The sequence below is a fragment of the Myxocyprinus asiaticus genome, chromosome 31 (assembly GCF_019703515.2).
Source record: "Myxocyprinus asiaticus isolate MX2 ecotype Aquarium Trade chromosome 31, UBuf_Myxa_2, whole genome shotgun sequence".
Classification (NCBI taxonomy): domain Eukaryota; kingdom Metazoa; phylum Chordata; class Actinopteri; order Cypriniformes; family Catostomidae; genus Myxocyprinus; species Myxocyprinus asiaticus.
Genome location: NC_059374.1, coordinates 27,440,157 through 27,459,442, shown reverse-complemented (window position 1 = coordinate 27,459,442; position 19,286 = coordinate 27,440,157). Strand labels below are relative to the sequence as shown.

The 19,286-nt window shown below is 38.1% G+C and overlaps 1 protein-coding gene across 1 annotated transcript in view; it reads left to right on the top strand.

Annotated features, from left to right (window-relative positions):
* Window positions 1-19,286, top strand: part of rpa1 (replication protein A1) — a 45,226-nt gene that overhangs the window by 4,487 nt on the left and 21,453 nt on the right. The window contains exons 4-13 of the mRNA XM_051666135.1: window positions 26-134; window positions 295-383; window positions 514-588; window positions 2,076-2,193; window positions 2,346-2,448; window positions 2,527-2,595; window positions 3,230-3,422; window positions 3,968-4,104; window positions 5,772-5,920; window positions 18,796-18,925. Coding sequence (XP_051522095.1) covers window positions 26-134; window positions 295-383; window positions 514-588; window positions 2,076-2,193; window positions 2,346-2,448; window positions 2,527-2,595; window positions 3,230-3,422; window positions 3,968-4,104; window positions 5,772-5,920; window positions 18,796-18,925 — 1,172 coding nt within the window. The remainder of the gene's footprint in view (window positions 1-25; window positions 135-294; window positions 384-513; window positions 589-2,075; window positions 2,194-2,345; window positions 2,449-2,526; window positions 2,596-3,229; window positions 3,423-3,967; window positions 4,105-5,771; window positions 5,921-18,795; window positions 18,926-19,286) is intronic.

Here is a 19,286-nt window from a genome sequence, read left to right as displayed (position 1 = left end):
TATCTGTTTCTTTTTCTGCATGTAGCGTTCATGCTCTCCACACAGCTGAATCCCATGGCTGAGCAGAACCAGTTGGCACCCAACTGTGTCTGTTCGCTGAAAAAGAGTGTCACCAATGTCCTCAAGGATGGACGGTAAGCGTTTGTCTTCAGGTCTAAAACTGTCCCAATCTGCTTGTCTTTTTCACTTGAAAATGTGTTTTATATGCATGTATTGTGCAGATGTTTTTGTTGCTTGGAGAGATTAACAAACAGTTAATGCTTTTAATGTATGTTATTAATGCTGTTTTCACAGCCGTGTGGTGGTTATTCTGGACATGGAGGTGGTCAAGTCTGCTGACCAGATGCCAGGAAAAATAGGAGATCCAACTCCTTTTGTTGAGGGTGAGAGTACATTTAACATTCATATTTTTCAGACAAGAAAACAAATGTCAGATTTTACTGAAACTTTTGAAGCTTTTGTCAAGAATTACTTTTATACACCTAAATGCTCCTAATGTTCTTTGGTTTGCAGGTCAGTCAAAGGCTTCACAGTCCACAACTCCAGCTCCAACTGTACGGCCATTACAGACTCAGAATGGAAGTGATGGTAATGAAATGTGCAATAATCTGGTTTAAATTCTTAGTCTTAGTGTGGGTGTTTGTGTATACATCCCCAGAAATGCACACAACAACAGTGTTGTTCTAGCTGTAACACTGACAGTTGTGTTAAAGGAATATTCTGGGTTCATTACAAGTTGAGCTAAAAAATCGAACAGCATAATGTTGATTAGTACACAAATTTATTTTGACTTGCCCCTCCTTTTCTTTAAAAAACAGCAGAAATCTGGGTTCCAGTGATGCATTTACAATGGAAGTGGGGGCCAAATTTTGAATGTTAAAATACTTAATGTTTCAATATTATAGCCTCCAGACATAAACAATATGCATGTTAGCATGATTTTAGTGTGATAAAATCACTTACTAACCTTTTCTGTGTAAAGTTATACCAATTTTACAACTTTGTTGCCATAATGATGTAATGTCAACAAACCCTTAAATGACAAACTTTACAGTTCAAATATTACATGAGTTTTAACAGAATAATTAATGTAAGTGCCTTTATAAAATTATAAGCTTCACACTCCAAAAATTGGCCCCATTCACTTCCATTGTAAGTGTCTCACTGTAACCTCAATTTTTGAGACAAAATAAATGTTTGAGGTAATTAACCTTGTGCCACAAATGCTGTAAATTGAGCTTAACTTGTATTGAACCTTTCTTAAGTTTATAATTGCATGTTTTAAACTAGATAAGACTAAACAAAAATGTTTTTTGCGAGTGTGACGTATTTAAGGTGTCCATGGATCTAAAATCCTAAATTCACCATTCAAATTGAGGCTTGAAAAGTCTTAATTGATCAACTGATGGTAACTATGGTAACTGATTTGAATGCTAACAACTACATAACAGTTCCCTGAGGTGAGCCATTTAGCAAACAAGCTATTAATTAAACGCAAAATAAATATACTGTGTGTGTGTGTGTGTGTGTGTATATATATATATATATATATATATATATATATATATATATATATATATATATATATATATATATATATATATATATATTCTTTTATTAGTAGAATTAATTTTTAGTAGTAATTGTTGTATCAACGCCAAAATGTCAAGACATTTGATAGGGTCAGAATTACAAACAGTGTTGATGTAATTTCTTCCAAAGATTGGAAAATGTCTTAAAGATCTTGCAGTGTAATTTTTGGAATTGAAAGGCTTCTTAATTTTATGTATTTGGGGCACTAAGTGTAATAAGATGATCTTTAAGTCTTGCATATTAATCTTCAGTGCAGATTTACAAGCAGTTTAATTCATTCCTACACGATTGTCATCCAGTGTTTCAGAGGTGTTGTATTTCATTACATTCAGTCATTATTTCAGAATTGTTTTGGTGTATTTTGAGGATTTGCCAGGCATTATTTCCCACTTTTGCTCTTTGTTTGCTGGTTGTCTAATGAACAGTGCCCTGCTACAGTTCTTTGCATTTATCTGTAATTTCCTGTCTCCCTACTTCATTAGGTTCAATGAACAGGACCCCTGCTCTGATCTTTGGGAAAAAGCCCATGGCTGCTCCAGGCACTCCTGGAGGTACCTCCAAAGTAGTGCCCATTGCGAGCCTCAACCCTTACCAGTCAAAGTCAGTCCTAATATCTCATATCTTCCCCTACTTTCCAACTTTCTATCTCTCTCTCTCTCTCTCTCACTCTCTCTCTCTCACTCCCTCCTTTCTGATTGACCTTTTTCATTTCACATTGTGTCGTGCATAATTAATGAGTACATGTTCTTTAGATGGACTATCAGAGCCAGAGTCACCAACAAGAGTGGCATCCGCACATGGAGTAACTCCAGGGGGGATGGCAAGCTCTTCTCCATGGAGCTTGTGGATGAGAGTGTAAGCATTCAATTCAGTGATCCAAAACAGATTTTATGTGTACTAATATGCAATGACATTGAATTGTTTTGTTTGTAGGGAGAGATCAGAGCGACTGGATTTAATCAGGAGGTGGAAAAATTCTACACCCTTATTGAGCAGGGAAAAGTAAGGCCTCCCTTAATTCTGTTCGTTGTTCTCAATAGTTAGTTATGTTTTCACACCTGGTTCGATTGCTTGGTCCTAACAAGAGTTCAATCCCACACTCATCCACTTGACTCTGCTGGTTTCTTTTTACATTGTATTATTCGAATCCGAGCCATGGTATGTTTGCATCACTATGAGTACTAGTAGCAACTTTTTACCACTCTTTCTAGTTAACAACTCAGGAGATGCCAGCATCGCTGCTTTGCTTATGTTTTCTCGCTTTGCATTTACACAAACTTAACATGCACAGAACAACACCTGCATGTTTCTGTAGTGGATATTTTGCAAAAAATGCAAGTTGCTTGCTGAAGGCAATTTCTGCAGAGATAAGCTGTAGTGATAAATGCATTATATAATAACAGGCAAATTATACATCAATAAGGGTTCATTTCCTTAAGTTTAAAATAGATTGTGTTTAATAATGGGCTGTATGGAAGTCCACATGAACCGTACCCCAGACCACCCTTTCAAATGGACTTAAACTGAATTAACTGAACTTTGTCAAACAGACTCTGGTCTGCTTCTAGTGTGATACCGTCCTTGGATTTGTCAGTTACCATGAGTTGTTAGTCATCTTGTCTCGTTTTGTCATCAGGTCTACTACATCTCCAAAGGCACCCTGAAGATCGCCAACAAGCAGTTTTCGTCTCTGAAGAATGACTATGAGATGACCCTCAACGGCGAGACGAGCATCATCCCTTGTGAGGACAGTCACGATGTACCCATGTTGCAGTGCGACTTTATCTCCATCGCTGACCTTGAGTCTCGGGAAAAGGATACCATCGTAGGTAAGCATCCCGACTGGCCTGTGCGTTTGCCATCATCAATAACCAACATTTTAATGATTAACAGCAGCGTAGAGAATAGAGCAGCTCGCTGCAACAAATGTGTTGTGGCCCAGGAGGTGGCAGTCATTATAACGTTGATGATGAATGCAAAATTAATAATGCTTATGACAGTAATGGCCTATGGTGCAGCTTGACTTTGTCCTTTGTCAGGTTGCAGTAGAACCAGAGGAGAAATATACTGTCACTGGCATAAGCATGCCTCTAATTATGATAATGGAAGTCAGTGCACTCTGAGGAGCAGCAGTCATATTTCTCATGCGAGTTTTGAGTCAGGTGCTGGCAGTGATTTGTGAAACATTCCTAATGGCAGCTAAATGATTCATAACATTGTCTGATAAAAGAGGATTAAGATGGCACACTGTAATGGATGCTTTTTTTGGAATTGCTTTCTGGACTAGCGGTGTAGTCATACCAAACGTATTTACTATCAGAAAATTGGGGGAGTAGCTGTGTTGTAAATCCGTGAGCTGTTTGTGTTTTTACAGATGTGATTGGAGTGTGTAAAACCGTGGAGGATATGACACGCATCATGACCAAGAACAGTAGAGAGGTGTCTAAGAGGAACATCCAACTGATGGACATGTCCGGCAGAGTCATCCAGGTCACCATGTGGGGAAATGAAGTACGTAAAAGACCAGATCTGACTTTATTTATCTTGCATTACGCATTACTGTTGATTCACCAATACATTGTTGATCTTTATCAAAAGATTCTAAGTTAATCCACAAAAATGTGTATCTTAATAATTGTTTATTTAAAAAGCATAAGGGCAGTGCTGCGAAAATGGCATAGACTGTGCACCTGCAGTGGCATATATACCACGCAAATAAATGCACGCAGGAGCCTGTAGATACATTTAACAGCTAAGAACAAAAGTGTTTTTACACAGGAATCATGGGACACTATATAACATGCTCAAAATTTGATTTATTGTCATACACAGCCACAGAAAGCAAAATGCACACTGATTGGCAATGACTAAATTCGCTCGGATGGGGCATTTCTTTTCTGAGCAAAAGCTGCAGAGCCACCTTTTATGGTATTTTAAAATTATGTACAGTATGTTGAAATGTCAAGTCTGACCTGCCAGTAGAATTAAAATAAGTGGGCATAATTTTTTATTTTTATTGCGGGTCAGAGTAGTAATTTTTGGTCATGGCCACACTAATACGTTTTTGGGTGAAAATGCATTGGTTTTGCTACGTTTATGCCTCTCAACCAGACTTAAAACAGCATTTTCTTCCATTGAAACAGAGACTTTCAAAAATGCTCTCAAGGACCACATACTTCAGAAAACTGAAAAAAAAATTAGTGTGGACATGGCTTTTGTATGGCTTTTATTTGGAATCTTTACACAAAATTTGGCACAGAGCCACCTTATAGGAATAGTTCACCCAAACATGATAATGATGAAAGTTAAAAGTAAATGAAGAATTATTGCCAAAGGTTGGCACCCCTACATACTGTTTCTGAGAAATTTAGATGCACTTTAACAATCATTTTGCAATTGCATCGTGACTCCTTGAATCAAAATCCAATTGAATCGTGAGGTGCCTGAAGATTCGTACCTTTATTATTCCTCCCATTGAGTCTTTGTGTGGATGACAGATTGCATTGCCTGGGCTGTGTAATCAGAGTTAATCTGAATGGCATCCTCATGCAAACACTGACATCCAGCCCTAAACACTGTGCTCCTCTACCAGATGATGTTCTTGAATCTTGGGAGAGACTCTCTCACTTCTCCCACTTTCTGTTTGTCCTTTCAATAGTCCTCATTTAGTGGGATTTGCTTAAAATCACAATTTGACGTGTACTTGCTGTACAAAATACCTTTTGATGCACTGCAAGTTGAAAATTGCAAAAATCATTTTCTTAATCTTAAAGAATAGTTTACCCAAAAATAAATTGTCAATTTACTCATCCCAATGTCGTTCCAAACCCGTTTGACTTTCTTATGAGGAACACAAAAGGAGATTGTTTTAATGAATATCCCGGTCTATATTTTCAGTATAATGGCTGCTGATATTGACTTTCTTTAAAGCTTAAAAAGGACCCAAAGGCTATCATAAAATTAGTCCATGTGGATCATATTCCAAGACCTCTGAAGGCATACGATACGACTGATATTTAAGTGAATTTAAATGATGAATACATTTTCGATTTTGGGTGAATTAATCATTTAATTGGTTTCAGAGTGGTTTGGGCCAATTTTTTGGCTTAATGTCAACACTAACTAGTCTTTGCAACCTCTAATATACACGTTATTTATCTCACTCCCTCGCTCTCCAGGCAGAGACATTTGATGGCACTGGGCAACCCATCCTGGCCATTAAGGGGGCAAGATTGTCTGATTTCGGTGGACGTTCTCTCTCCACTTTGTACAGCAGCACAGTCATGGTCAATCCCGACATTCCTGAGGCATACAAACTGCGGGGCTGGTGAGTGATTGTCTCTGTCTCAGTTGTACAATACGGCATGCAGTGCATCTGTTAATTGTTTTCTTGAAGATCAAACAGATGCATTTTGATTAGGAGTGCATCGCGTTCTTCATTTAAACAATCTCGATCTCTATTCTTAAATCCCAATATCGATCATTTACTTACATGCACAACTCTCTGTCTGTGATTAGCCACTGGCTGGTAAATGTTTACATTTTACTCATTCAATCATTTATTGAGTAGTAAATTGGCAAAGATTTTCAGCATACTTTCACTGTGTGTTGAGAGTTAAAGTTTGATTTGACTGTTCCTTGTGTCCATAGATGAGATCCATGGATCCTTTCTGTTCTTTAGTCAATTGTTGATTAAAAAAAAAAAAGCCATTCGAATCCTCTCTTATTAACATGCGCTCATTTACAGACGTTCTTTACAGAAATACTGGTTTACTCAGTCCGTACCGATTTTTCGCATGTTCACGTGTTAAATTGTAAAAATTATACATTAAACAATAAACTTGTAACAAAATATAATATATGGAATACATGGATTTGTACATTTTAAAAAATCTAATGTCACCAAAATAATAATTAAAAAAAAATATCATTTGTAAAATAATTTTCTATATTTTTCTTTTGTTAGAAGCCCCCCTATATAATTAACAGCATTAGCTTAGAGGTAATTTATTTCACATGTAAGCGAAATGGACATTATAACTGAAATATACCCATATGAATCAGTATTGAATCGAGAAATTGTGAATTGGAATCGAATCAACTCTGGAAATCTAGTTTTGATATGTGGCTGTTTTTTAATTCTCCACTTCTGAGAATTGGGACAAGCAAAGAGGAAACACTAAAATGCACTCTCCAGTATGCAGAGAGAGTGAGCATGCTCATGCCTTTGATATCAAGATTAGCTCTAGCAGTGGTACTCTGCTGGGCTTTGCATCCAGACTGATATTGGAATGCAAATCATTGCTAATACCCCCGTCATGATGTTCAGTTCCCCTTGTGGCCACGCATGACTTGTTCTTTGAGAACAGCAATGTTTATTGTTACAGACAAATCATATAGAACAGTGAAATCAGATGACGTGAGATCCACTGGCACTGTCTTCACTCTTTTTTTTGAAGTCGCTCCTCATTTGCATAAAGTTAAAACTTTCTCAACTTTCAGAAGTCGCTGGACATGCCCACATCTAGTTGCTAACGATCACTGGGGCACATGTTGCCAGCTCTCCAAAAAAATAAATGAGATCATGTCGTTTTGTCTTTAATCAAGATTATTAATTAATTGCAAGCAAAATGTTAGGACTTTGACAGCCGCTGTCAAAGCTGCTCTCTCAAGGTATCATGGGAACTCTTCAGCCCTGTTATGACATAACATGAGCTTCATGCACATTTCAAAAAGTTTAAATGATCTCTGTGCTTCACATGAAGTATTATTCAGCCTTCAACCTCTCTTAACCTAATATATTTGTCTTAGTGCCACACTGACTAATCCCTCCTCCCCACCTGTGCTGACAATCCATACTCGTCACCTAACAGCCCACCTGGCCGAAGCCGTCCACAAGTGTCCCTCTTCATTTTCCCCACAGCCTTCAATCAGTTCCTCACTGTGTGCTCCATTTATTTACCTCCCTAGCCCTTAGGGAAATAAGATGAAAGCATTGCATAACAGAGCTGCAGAGTAGAATTTCACTTATTTTTTGTCACTTTTTTTTGCACATTTCTCTAGTATACCAGCTTCAGAGGGTAATTATTTTGGGGGGATGTGAAGTCTTCATCTACATAATGAGGGCAGTGGAATGTGACTGAACACAGCAGGGTGAGAGTAGAGGAGGGGTAGTGATCTCACATCAGTCATCTCTACAGCTTTAGCATGCCGGCTTCAAGCATCTGGTTCCTATGCATAGCTATGCATATTGATAGCATAGGGCTTACACAGGGATACTTCATTGCCTTCCAAGGACTATAGAATGCTCCCTGTCAGTGGTGTTGGTAACACTGTACAATAAGGTTTCATTTCATTAACGTTAGTAAACATGAACTAATTTTACAGCATTTATTAATCTTGGTTAGTGTTCATTTCAACATACTAGTTATACATTTAAATCAAAAGTTGTATGTTAACATTAGGTAATGCACTATGAACAAACAGTAAACAATTGTATTTTTATTAACTAACATTAGCAAAGATAAATGCTGTAAAAATATATTGTTCATTGTTAGTTCATGATACCTAAGCATTAACTAACGTTAGCAAATGGAGCATTTCTGTAAAGTGTTTCTGTGGTGTTGAAAATCTAAAATTCTATCATTACTAACTTTAAAGGGGACCTATTATGCAAAATTCACTTTTACATGGTGTTTGAACATAAATGTGAGTCGGCAGTATGTGTACACAACCACCCTACAATGTTAAAAGTCCACCCACTCCTCTTTCTTATATTTCTATTAATCAAAAACAGTGTCTCAAAATGACTGGTTTTCATATTCGCTCTAAAGTGAGGTCACTTTAGAGCAGGCCATGCCCACGACTGGTGACGGACTCCACCCTATTATCATAGATCCTCCCCTGAGTGATCTACACACAGTCTGCCATTTTTTTCCACGCTGGAGCAGCTACATTGAGAAGAATAATGTCTCCGCTTCGTAAGCGTCATAAGTGTTCTGTTGTTGGCTGTAAAAGTGAACATAAGTCTTCATGTACTCCTGGCATCAGAGCCACTGAAGACGCAGTGGACAAGTTATGTTTTTGAAGAAAATGTGCCCCAAAACATACCAAAATTCGTGTATGTTTGTGCAAATCATTTTACACCGGACTGCTTTGTGAATGAGGGTCAATATAAAGAAGGATTTTCAAAAAATTTGATTCAAGCATGGATCAGTACCAACTGTTCGTGTTCCAGCTTTATATCCTGAAGATGTAATTATCACACTTTATATTTTGTGAATGTTTGCAAATCGCCTTTCCGAATGTGCTTGTTAGCTGATTCCACGGCTAATGCAGTTAAAGTTACCATTGTCTCTGATTGTATTCATGGAGACCAGATCTATGTCGATATAGCTTGTTTGCACATGACGTCACATCACTGCGTTGCTGTGCCGTGAAATGCAGATGGAGGGCAGGAATTGAAGCACTATCACAAACTCAAAATGCTTATGTTTTGCATCGTTTACGGTTGCTCATATATGACTGAACTCCGGTATTTACGGTGTCAGTCATATTGGTTCTGATTTGTTGTTGCTATAGTATCCGAAGCACGAGCTGTAAAGGCACAGCCCTCTTCTGGAAAGGGGGTGGGGAGCAGCAGCTCATTTGCATTTAAAAGACACAGCGTGTTTTTGATTCCACCCAAAAAGAGGCATTTACAGCATGGTATAATAAATGATCCGTGGGGTATTTTGAGCTGAAACTTCACAGACACATTCTGGGGACACCTGAGACTTATATCTTGTAAAAAGGGGCATAATAGGTCTCCTTTAATGTTTTTCCAAACATGTATGACTTGTATTTGGATTTTTGAAGAATATCCTGGTCTTGCTTATCCATATGAATGGAGTGAATGAGGTTGTGAACCTTCAAAATGACAAAGCGTTTTGAAGTATCTCAGAACTGTCCTCTGAATTCTTATTATTGCTTTGCGTGAGGAACAGACCAAGTCAGTTATTCATTTTTCACTGATAATCTTTCCCTCTTCTGGGCTTGCAACTACTGCAATCAGAGTTGAACTTGAGAAACTAATCAGTCCAATTCATGAACAAATCGGGCCAATTCAGACAAGCTTTGTGAACTGAACTGATTAATCGAAAAGATCTGACACCAAAAATGATTAGCTCACAAATCAGATATTATGAACTAGGGTTAGAGCTAGGGAAGATGTCAAGATTTTAATTGAATAGCAACTAAAATTTCAGTCTGTTTCTAACACATTTCATCTTCAATTTACCTTTTGTGGAGTAAATAATGACACGGTTTTCATTTTTGTGTGAACTATATCTGTAAGTTTTTCAGATCCAGTCACAGGTAAGTTAAACCACTTAAAGTCTCTTGGCCCACGTCTGTCCTCTTCACTTGGAGAGCTAGAGATAACAAGCTTTGAATTCATGGGCCAATGCACTGTGCATAGCCTCTTGGCCGATCTTCTGAAGGTCCAGCGGGCCACTCTGGTATTGATAGATGCCAATCAATTAGCAGAGCAGCAGTAAGTGATAAGGTTTTGACCCTGGAACCTGGTCTGCAGCTGGAGGACTCATTCACCCACTTGACATACTGTGCCAGAACCCTACTTCAGACCCCTTTCTCAGTTGTAACTTTTTACAACTGTTGGAGCTGTTAATTTTACTGCAGCTCATAGTTAGAAATAATACAGCTGGAAAGACAGCAGTGCTCTTTTTATAGATCATAAAATGTGTTTGTCCTTTTATGGTCACTGATTGGAGAACCACATTGTCACTGTACTTGGAGACATTTATTTAACTGTAATTACTCTTAATGCTTGCAGAAATATTGTATATATTGAAATTACTGTATATTGTATAGAGTACTCCTCTAATATCCAAATTACTTTTCTATGCTGGCTTTGTGCAAGAAATCATTGTCTTTATGAAATTACAATTTACCTTATTTGCTTACCAAAGGGAAAGTGCACTCAAAAATAGAAATTTTGTAGTAACCCATATTACTTTTTTTTTTTCTGTGGAACACAAAAGTCTCAGTCACCATTCACTCACATTGCATCTTTATTCCATACAATGACAGTGAATGTGACTGAGCCATCTTGTTTTCCATGGAAGTAGTCATACAGGTTTGGAACAACAAGAGGTTGAGTAAATTACCATTTTCATTTTTGTGTGAACCCAAAATTTTGGCTGATCCCTTTAATGGAATATTACAAGTTCAATACAAGTTCATCTCAATCAATAGCATTTTTGGCATAATATTGATTACCACAAAATTAATTTTGACTCGTCCCTCCTTAAACAACTATTCATTTTGGCTGATGTAAACAAGCTCTCTTATTTTATTACCTCTCCAAACACCTGTCATGCATGTAACATTACGGAAGTAAAATACTCAACTCAACTTTATTTATATAGCACGTTTAAAACAACAAATTTGACCAAAGTGCTTCACAATTTTAAGACAAAGGTTGTGAACGGCATTTAATATTGACTTTAACTGATGGGTTCCATCTTTAATCCGTTAGGCTATTGGCCCAGCGGGATTGAACCTTAAAGTCTGGTCCTTGTGGAGTTAAACTTGTTAGGGCAGTCAGATGTTGTCAGCCATTAAAAGCAATCTAGTTAATCACATTGATTGAGGTGCTCATGCTCCTGAGCTCAGTGTAGGGAGTTGTCGTCACTGTGCGTATTCTTGGCATTACAATGTAATTTTTCACTTGCAAACAACTTGTACATTGCTGTCATATATATAATATCTTTACATTAAAGGAATAGTTCACCCAAAAATAAAATTTTGCTGATAATTTACTCGCCCTTAGGCCATCCAAGATGTATATGACCTTTCTTCATCAGAACAGGATTTAAGATTTTTAGGAAAGTATCCCAGGTTTCTAGCTTCATCCAATGCAAGTGAATGGACACCAATTTTTGACAGTCCAAAAAGCATATTTAGGCAGCATCAAAGTAATCCACATGACTCCAGTCAATTAAGTAATGTCTTCTGAAGTTAATCGATACGATTGTGTGAAAAACAAATCGCTAATGAAACTGTTTTTAACTTTAAATCGGCGCTTCCGGCAGCTCTCTGTAGCTGTTTGCATCGACCTAACTCTCGCGTGAAGTACGTTCCTCTGTGGTAAACAGAGCGGAACTTCTGAATTCTTGTGTGAACATGGCAGCTCGTCACACAACAGTGACGCGAGGCATTGAGTGTTTACAGGAAGCGTTTTTTTTTTTTTTTTTTTTTTTAAACAGTGAATACAATTTTAATTAGCAATACGTTTGTGTGAAAAACTAATCGATTCACTTCAGAAGATATTACTTCATCGGCTGGAGTCGTGTGGAATACTTTGATGCTGACTAAGTGTGCTTTTTGGACCGTCAAAAATTGGGATCCATTCACTTGCATTGGATGAAGCTAAAAACCTGGGATACTTAAATCCTGTTCTGATGAATAAAGAAGGTCATATATCTTGGATGGCCTGAGGGTGAGTAAATTATCAGCAAATTTTCATTTCTGGGTGAACTATTCCTTTAAGTGTGTAGGGAGTTATGGGTTTCTTTGCTTGGAGCTGTCAGTATGAGCATAGTGGAGCTGCTGTTTTTTTTTTTTTTTTTTTTTTTTTTTTTTTTGCCAGTCTGTATGGCAAGACTCAAATGATAAAGGTTGTGCATTTAATTTAGATGTTTATTTTGTTTTATTCATGTTCCTTCCCCACCACTACTTGTGATTTATTAATTGTTTATGATCCATGGCTGATTGAATATCTGAGACGAACACGATTCAGTCTGTATTGTTTTAGTCATTAATGAATATCTCAATATTTGGGCATTTATTTTTTTAGATGATCATGTCTGCTTGGCCAATTTTACAGAAGTCTTGGCACAACCTTGTTTCAGTTTCCAAAATATACCAACAACCTTGAAAACCTTCTGTTTTCACATGTTTTTGAGTAAATATTGTGTTCAATTGACCATTCAGCTCTCTATATATTGTATCGGTTATTACTGACAACCAATATTGGTCAACACACTACTCTTTGGTACTGTCCCAGGTTTGGTTTTAGTGTTGCAATCATTTTAGGAATTTGCAGAAGTGACTATTCTTACAGTTTATTCGCCAGGCTTTAAAGTGTATTTTCTGTGGAATTCCAACAATAACTGTTTTCAAACAGGTTTCCTGAACACTCCATGTAGTCAATGTAGATGTGTCAAACTGGTCAGGATGCTTAAACAGAGATGTTTTAATGTTGCAACATTGTTTGCACATTTTAGAGGATCATCTTACAAATGGCTTACAAATTAGTTGTCTCTAATGGGACAGGAGAAAGGATTTTAACATCTGAAAAATTACACTTATCCATTCTAGGTAATGGACCAATTATATCTCACTTTTAATATGCAAGTCGTCTTTTGTCCAACAGATGGCGTCAGAGATTAGGACCACTCTAAAACTGCAACTCCTGTGGAGTGGACTTAATTCTCCACCATCAGTCATGCCTCCCGCCCTTCTCACCTTGCCAATCTCACTCTCTATCTTGCCCTGTTCATTATCATTCTCTCTTATTCGCTGATGCACTCTTACTCATAGGTTGCCAATTACTTTGGCTGACTCATATTTGACAGTTTTCTCAGAGGCAGCAGTACCTCTACTGCATACACCCTACCTGTCAGAACCTTCAAGCCAGCATGCAAAATAAAGCTAGCACACACTCAGGAGTCTGTCTGCGCTTGCACTCCCTATACTTATGCTAGAAGTCTCCATCAAACTCGGACTGAGATGCTGAGTTAGGGCCACTAATTTGTGTTAGTTGTTTTCAAAGGAATTTTTTTGCCGTTGTCCACTTGGCCCCCTTGTCATGACAATTTCTCATTGGCAACCGCTACTGCACAGTTACCTTCAAGAGAACCTAAAGGAATGGTTCGCCTGAAAATGGAACATTGTGTCATCGCTTACTCACCCCCATGTCATTCCATCTAGTTTTGTTTCTTCAGTGAACTTAAAAGATGTTTTCTGGATGATGAAAGTGGGTGATGATTTCTACTGCCACACTCAAAGCAACAGAAAAGAACTATATAAGTAGTCCAATGACTCGTATGCTATATTTTAAAGTCTTGTGCAGTGATTGACTGATAATCTTCCAATTAGTTCTCAAATAACACTTGCCCTTATTCAATGAAAAAAGATGCCTTTTGGATTTGTTGCACCAGTTTTTACATCATTGGTGGCAGATGGCATTGTCTCTTGCATGTAATTTGACCAATTGTCAAAAAAAGAAAAACAACTACCAAGAATATTATTTTCAAGCTATGATGAAGGGGAAGATTTTCACAGAATAATGACTTGAATTTTTGTCTGTTCCTCACACAGAAGCTATTGTATAGCTGGATGTGTTAGTTTATAACAGGCCGACTGCTCTGTTGCGGCACGCATTTTGATAAATTTAAAATTGTATTTGTATGAATAGAACAACACAGTAACATGAGAACAGGAACTGTGGATTACAGAAAAATCAAGTAATTCCACGTCATTGCAGGAAAATATCTTGTTCTAATTATTTTGATGCATCACACCTAGTTTCAACCTCAGACGGCATGCCCACGGACCGCCCACAATCCGTTCTCTAACTGTCTGAAAACGCAACACTGGAAAACGCTTTCTCATTCAACTCGGCACAAAATTTTATTGGTCTGCCTGGAAGCAGAGTGGTTCATAAGGTTCTACGTTGATACAAAGAGCGCTTTTGAGGACTTAATAATCACAGAATTTTCCCAAGTTTGCCAGGTTAATGACATCAAATCTTTTAAAGATATTCATAGTTTCATTTGAGGCCCATAGTAGAAAGTAAAGTGGGTATCCACAAGCAGAGCTGCATTTTCTTCTTTGTTTACTTTATGTCTAAGGTAAATTCTCTATAATGAGGTTTTCTGTGCTGCACTTTGACTCTACACATTTTCTGCTAGGCATTTCCGTCCACAGAACTGCAGCTCACTGGATGTTTTTCAGAAATACGCAAACCAGCCCATCTTGCACCAACAATCATCCATGTGATTATCTAATCAGCCAATTGTGTGGCTGCAGTGCATAAAATCATGCAGATATGGGTTAGGAGCTTCAGTTAATGTTCACATCAACCATCAAAGTCTACAGTAACTCCGATAACTGCTCTGTACAATTGTGGTGAGAAGTATAGCATCTCGGAGTGCTATTCTGAGATGCGTGTTGGCGCTGTTTTGGTGGCACGAGTGGGACCTACACAATATTAGGCAGGTGGTTTTAATGTTGTGGCTGATCGGTGTATACAGTATGTGTAATATATATATATATATATATATATATATATATATATATATATACACACACACACACTCTCACTCACTCACTCTCTCTCTCTACCGGTCAAAAGTTTTGAAACTCATTCTTTATTATCTTTTTTTTTTTTTTTTTTTTTTTCACATTTTAGAATAATAGTAAAGTCATCAAAACTATGGCATAACAAATGGAACTATGGGAATTATGTTGTGACTAAACAAAATCCAAAATAAATCAAAATTGTTATTTTAGCATCTTCAAAGTAGTCACCCTTTGCCTAGAATTTGCAGACATGTACTCTTGACATTTTCTCAACCAAATTCTTGAGGTATCACCCTGGGATGCTTTTTAAACAGTATAGGAGTTCCCATCTATGTTGGGCACTTTTTCTTTATTTGGTCCGAGTCATTAATTTCAAAAATGTTTTTTTTTTTTAAATTAAATTTTAGTTTTATAATGAAATAAATTAATATGGTGGCACAATTTTATTTTTGTCTACAAAACTAATTTCAAACATTTAATCATACGCCTTCAGATCAAAAGATTTATAAGATCATGAGAAACATTTCAGTCAAGTGTTTCAGAACTTTTTTTTGTTAGTGTAGTGTATATTAGAGGTCTACACAGGCTTTAAAATGAAACCAAACCCGTACCCGAAACCATGTGGCCCAACCCTACCTGGCCCGAACGATACAGTCAGATTATAAGCCCGAACCCGAAATTGCTCACTATCTTTATAATTTCTTCTCCTAGCAAGTACTGTTGTAATGGGCTATATTTTATATAAGCATATAGGCAACATACGTAACAGTATTGAAACAGTAAACATACAGTTTTAACAAGGCACCGCAGCCCCTCATTACACTAGAGCAGAACGGGAAAAAGCATTGACTTACCGTTTTTGCGCTGAAACTTTGCTTGGTGCAGAACAATCTGGAATAATGTTAAACAATGCAACAGTCCCCTCTTTACAGCCTGAACTTGTTCAGAACTTTGAATCTTTGTGACAACTGTGCTATAAACAGTCTAGACGCAGTGCAAAGAATGAAACGGAGCACAGGTGTCTCGGCGTTTTAGTTATTTTAATTGACATGGTGTTTAAACAGTGCTGGTCCTGCGGGAGATGCTGAAGAAACAGCGAGACATGGCGCAGCAGTCAAAGACATTTTTCCAGCATGTGTTTACATAGGAAAAAAAATAGGAAAACAGAACAGACGCGTGCAAAACATGTTCGGTGTGAATGGCCCCTAACTCCTCCTTTCGCTTGTGTCTGAGTGAGAGCGCATGCGCAAAACAAGTTTGGTAGGCTTGTTTTTTTTTTATGTAATTGTTAATTACAAACCCGAACCCAAAGTCCTACTTGGAAAAACTGACCCGAACCCGGCCTGAAACCCGTCAGGTTTTCGGATCTCATCGGGCCCGTGTCGGGTTGCAGACCTCTAATATATATATACAGTTGAAGTCAGAAGTTTACATACACCTTAGCCAAATACATTTAAAGTCAGTTTTTCACAATTCCTGACATTTAATCGTAGAAAACATTCCCTGTCTTAGGTCAGTTAGGATTACTACTTTATTTTAAGAATGTGAAGTGTCAGAATAATAGTAGAGAGAATTTCAGCTTTTATTTCTTTAATCACATTCCCAGTAGGTCAGAAGTTTGCATAGACTTTGTTAGTATTTGGTAGCATTGTCTTTAAATGCTTTAACTTGGGTCAAACATTTTGGGTAGCCTTCTACAAGCTTCTCACAATAAGTTGCTGGAATTTTGGCCCATTTCTCCAGACTGAACTGGAGTAACTGAGTCAGGTTTGTAGGCCTCCTTGCTCGCACATGCTTTTTCAGTTCTGCCCACAAATTTTCTATCAGATTGAGGTCAGGGCTTTGAGATGGCCACTCCAAAACCTTGACTTTGTTGTCCTTAAGCCATTTTGCCACAACTTTGGAGGATGCTTGAGGTCATTGTCCATTTGGAAGACCCATTTGCGACCGAGCTTAAACTTCCTGGCTGATGTCTTGAGATGTTTCTTCAATATATCCACATAATTATCCTTCCTCATGATGCCATCTATTTTGTGAAGTGCACCAGTCCCTCCTGCAGCAAAGCACCCCACAACATGCCACCCTCATGCTTCATGGTTGGGATGGTGTTCTTCGGCTTGCAAGCTTCACCCTTTTTCCTCCAAACATAATGATGGTCATTATGGCCAAACAGTTAAATTTTTGTTTCATTAGACCAGAGGACATTTCTCCAAAAAGTAAGATCTTTGTCCCCATGTGCGCTTGCAAACTGAAGTCTGGCTTTTTTATGGCAGTTTTGGAGCAGTGGCTTCTTCCTTGCTGAGCAGCCTTTCAGGTTGTGTCGATATAGGACTCGTTTTACTGTCCTCTATATATGGCTACCTGTTTCCTCCAGCATCTTCACAAGGTCCTTTGCTGTTGTTCTGGGATTGATTTGCACTTTTCGCACCAAACTATGGTGTTTATACTTGCATGCTATTGTTTGTATAATAGTGCAACTATTTTTAAAAGCAATCAAGTTTTTTTTTTTTTTTTGAGCGATTAACCAAAACCTATTATCTATGATGGCTCACAGTCATAGATGCACATGTATTCTTTATTTTTCCCCTCTCTTCCTATTCTTGTCATAAGTGTTTTATGTCCTCTGACATGTGACAGTCTGTTCTGTGCCCAATCTCGCTTCTTTCCTCTTGTTGTCTGCTCGGCTCAGTTCAGACACGCTGCACTGAGCTCCAGCCTGTCACTCTACGGCTCTAAAGCGCATGCCATTTTCAATTTGCTTTTCCCGTTTTCATTCTGCCTTCCTCTGGCATTGCCCATCATCCTTACATTCGGCCCAGTCAGCCAATTACTGCACACCATCAGGACTTTGCCATGTGAAGCATTTGTTTTATTCAGCTGCATTGTTTATTCTTACAGTATGACTCATCAGCAAGTTTTACAATTAGTTGCTTTCTTTATTTCCAGTATAGTATCAGTTGCTCACAAAGTCAGCGTCTTTTTGATGCGCTTGACAACGGGCTGCTTTTTCTGTATATCCGCTTTTCATTGAAGCGTGCTCTTGGAAAAGCTGGAGGGAAAAAATTTTTTTTAATCAGAAGTAGGCTGATCCTCTCTGCAACGCACGACTAGCGCTATATTTAGGGAATTATTTTCGGAAGTACATAAGTACAGTGATGTAACAACAACAAAGAGGAGGTAAGAGACTAGGAGCTGTGCTTTGGAATTAAACACATTTTTCAGTAGGAAAACACAACACAAGTAGCTGAGGCCACACGCTTCTGTATTAACGTGGATATTTTCAATTAGTCATGCCTCCCAGAACAAGCCTTGAACCCTTGTATTTAATGATCCACCCCTTCCTTACCCCTCCATTGCCCAGCCCTACGGTCAGTAGATTAGAATGGTGTATTGATCCCTCAGATACACAGCTTCAACCTGAGTGGGTTTTGTTTTTTCTTTCTACAACGCACACACACTCACACACTCTCCCTCACCCACCCAGCCACTCCGGAGCACCAAGTGAAAATGGGTTTCTGATTGCACCGTGGCAACCCTGACCCCATCTCCCTGAACCGTTCCTTCACTGTTGATTCATTTCGCTAGTAGCCCTAGTGACTCTTCGGTCACAACTGCTGTTGTTTTTAGCTTGAATCTCCCTAGCTAGTGTCGATCACATTATTGCTGTTCGGATGTTGCTTCTCTGTAGATCAGAGTTAAGATATCAGCTATTTAGCTGTCTGAACAGATGAGCTGTTGCCGTTGTGTACAGAAGAACAGATGTGCGAGTTATTTTATTAATTATTTCTTGATGATTGACAGTAATATGGGCTAAGAGTATGTTTTTGTGTACAGGTATGACAAGGAAGGACATGCTATGGATGGACAGTCTATGACTGAGATGAGAGGACCAGGAGGTGGTGGAAACACAAACTGGAAGACTCTGGCGGAAGTAAAGAATGAGCACTTAGGCCATGGAGACAAGGTACGTCACTTTGCTCTCAGTATAGATTTTGTCTGCAAAGAAAACACATTAGAAAATGGCATAAGAAAGGCAAAACATAACACCACCCTATCCCCCAGCCCTAGTGGTAGATGTAATTGAATATCAACAATATCTGACAGATATCTGTTAATGTCATTTGCAACAGTCATAGACCGACTATGATCGACAATATTTGTATATGACAAACCATGGGGCTGGGAAGTTATGAAATATAAAAAATAGTAGCCCAGTATTAATCATACACGTACTTTTTTAGATATGAATCAAATAATTAAACCGGTAATATATTACTGATTAGAGGCCGGATGCAAATTTTTTTTTTTGGACTGACAACGTTCTA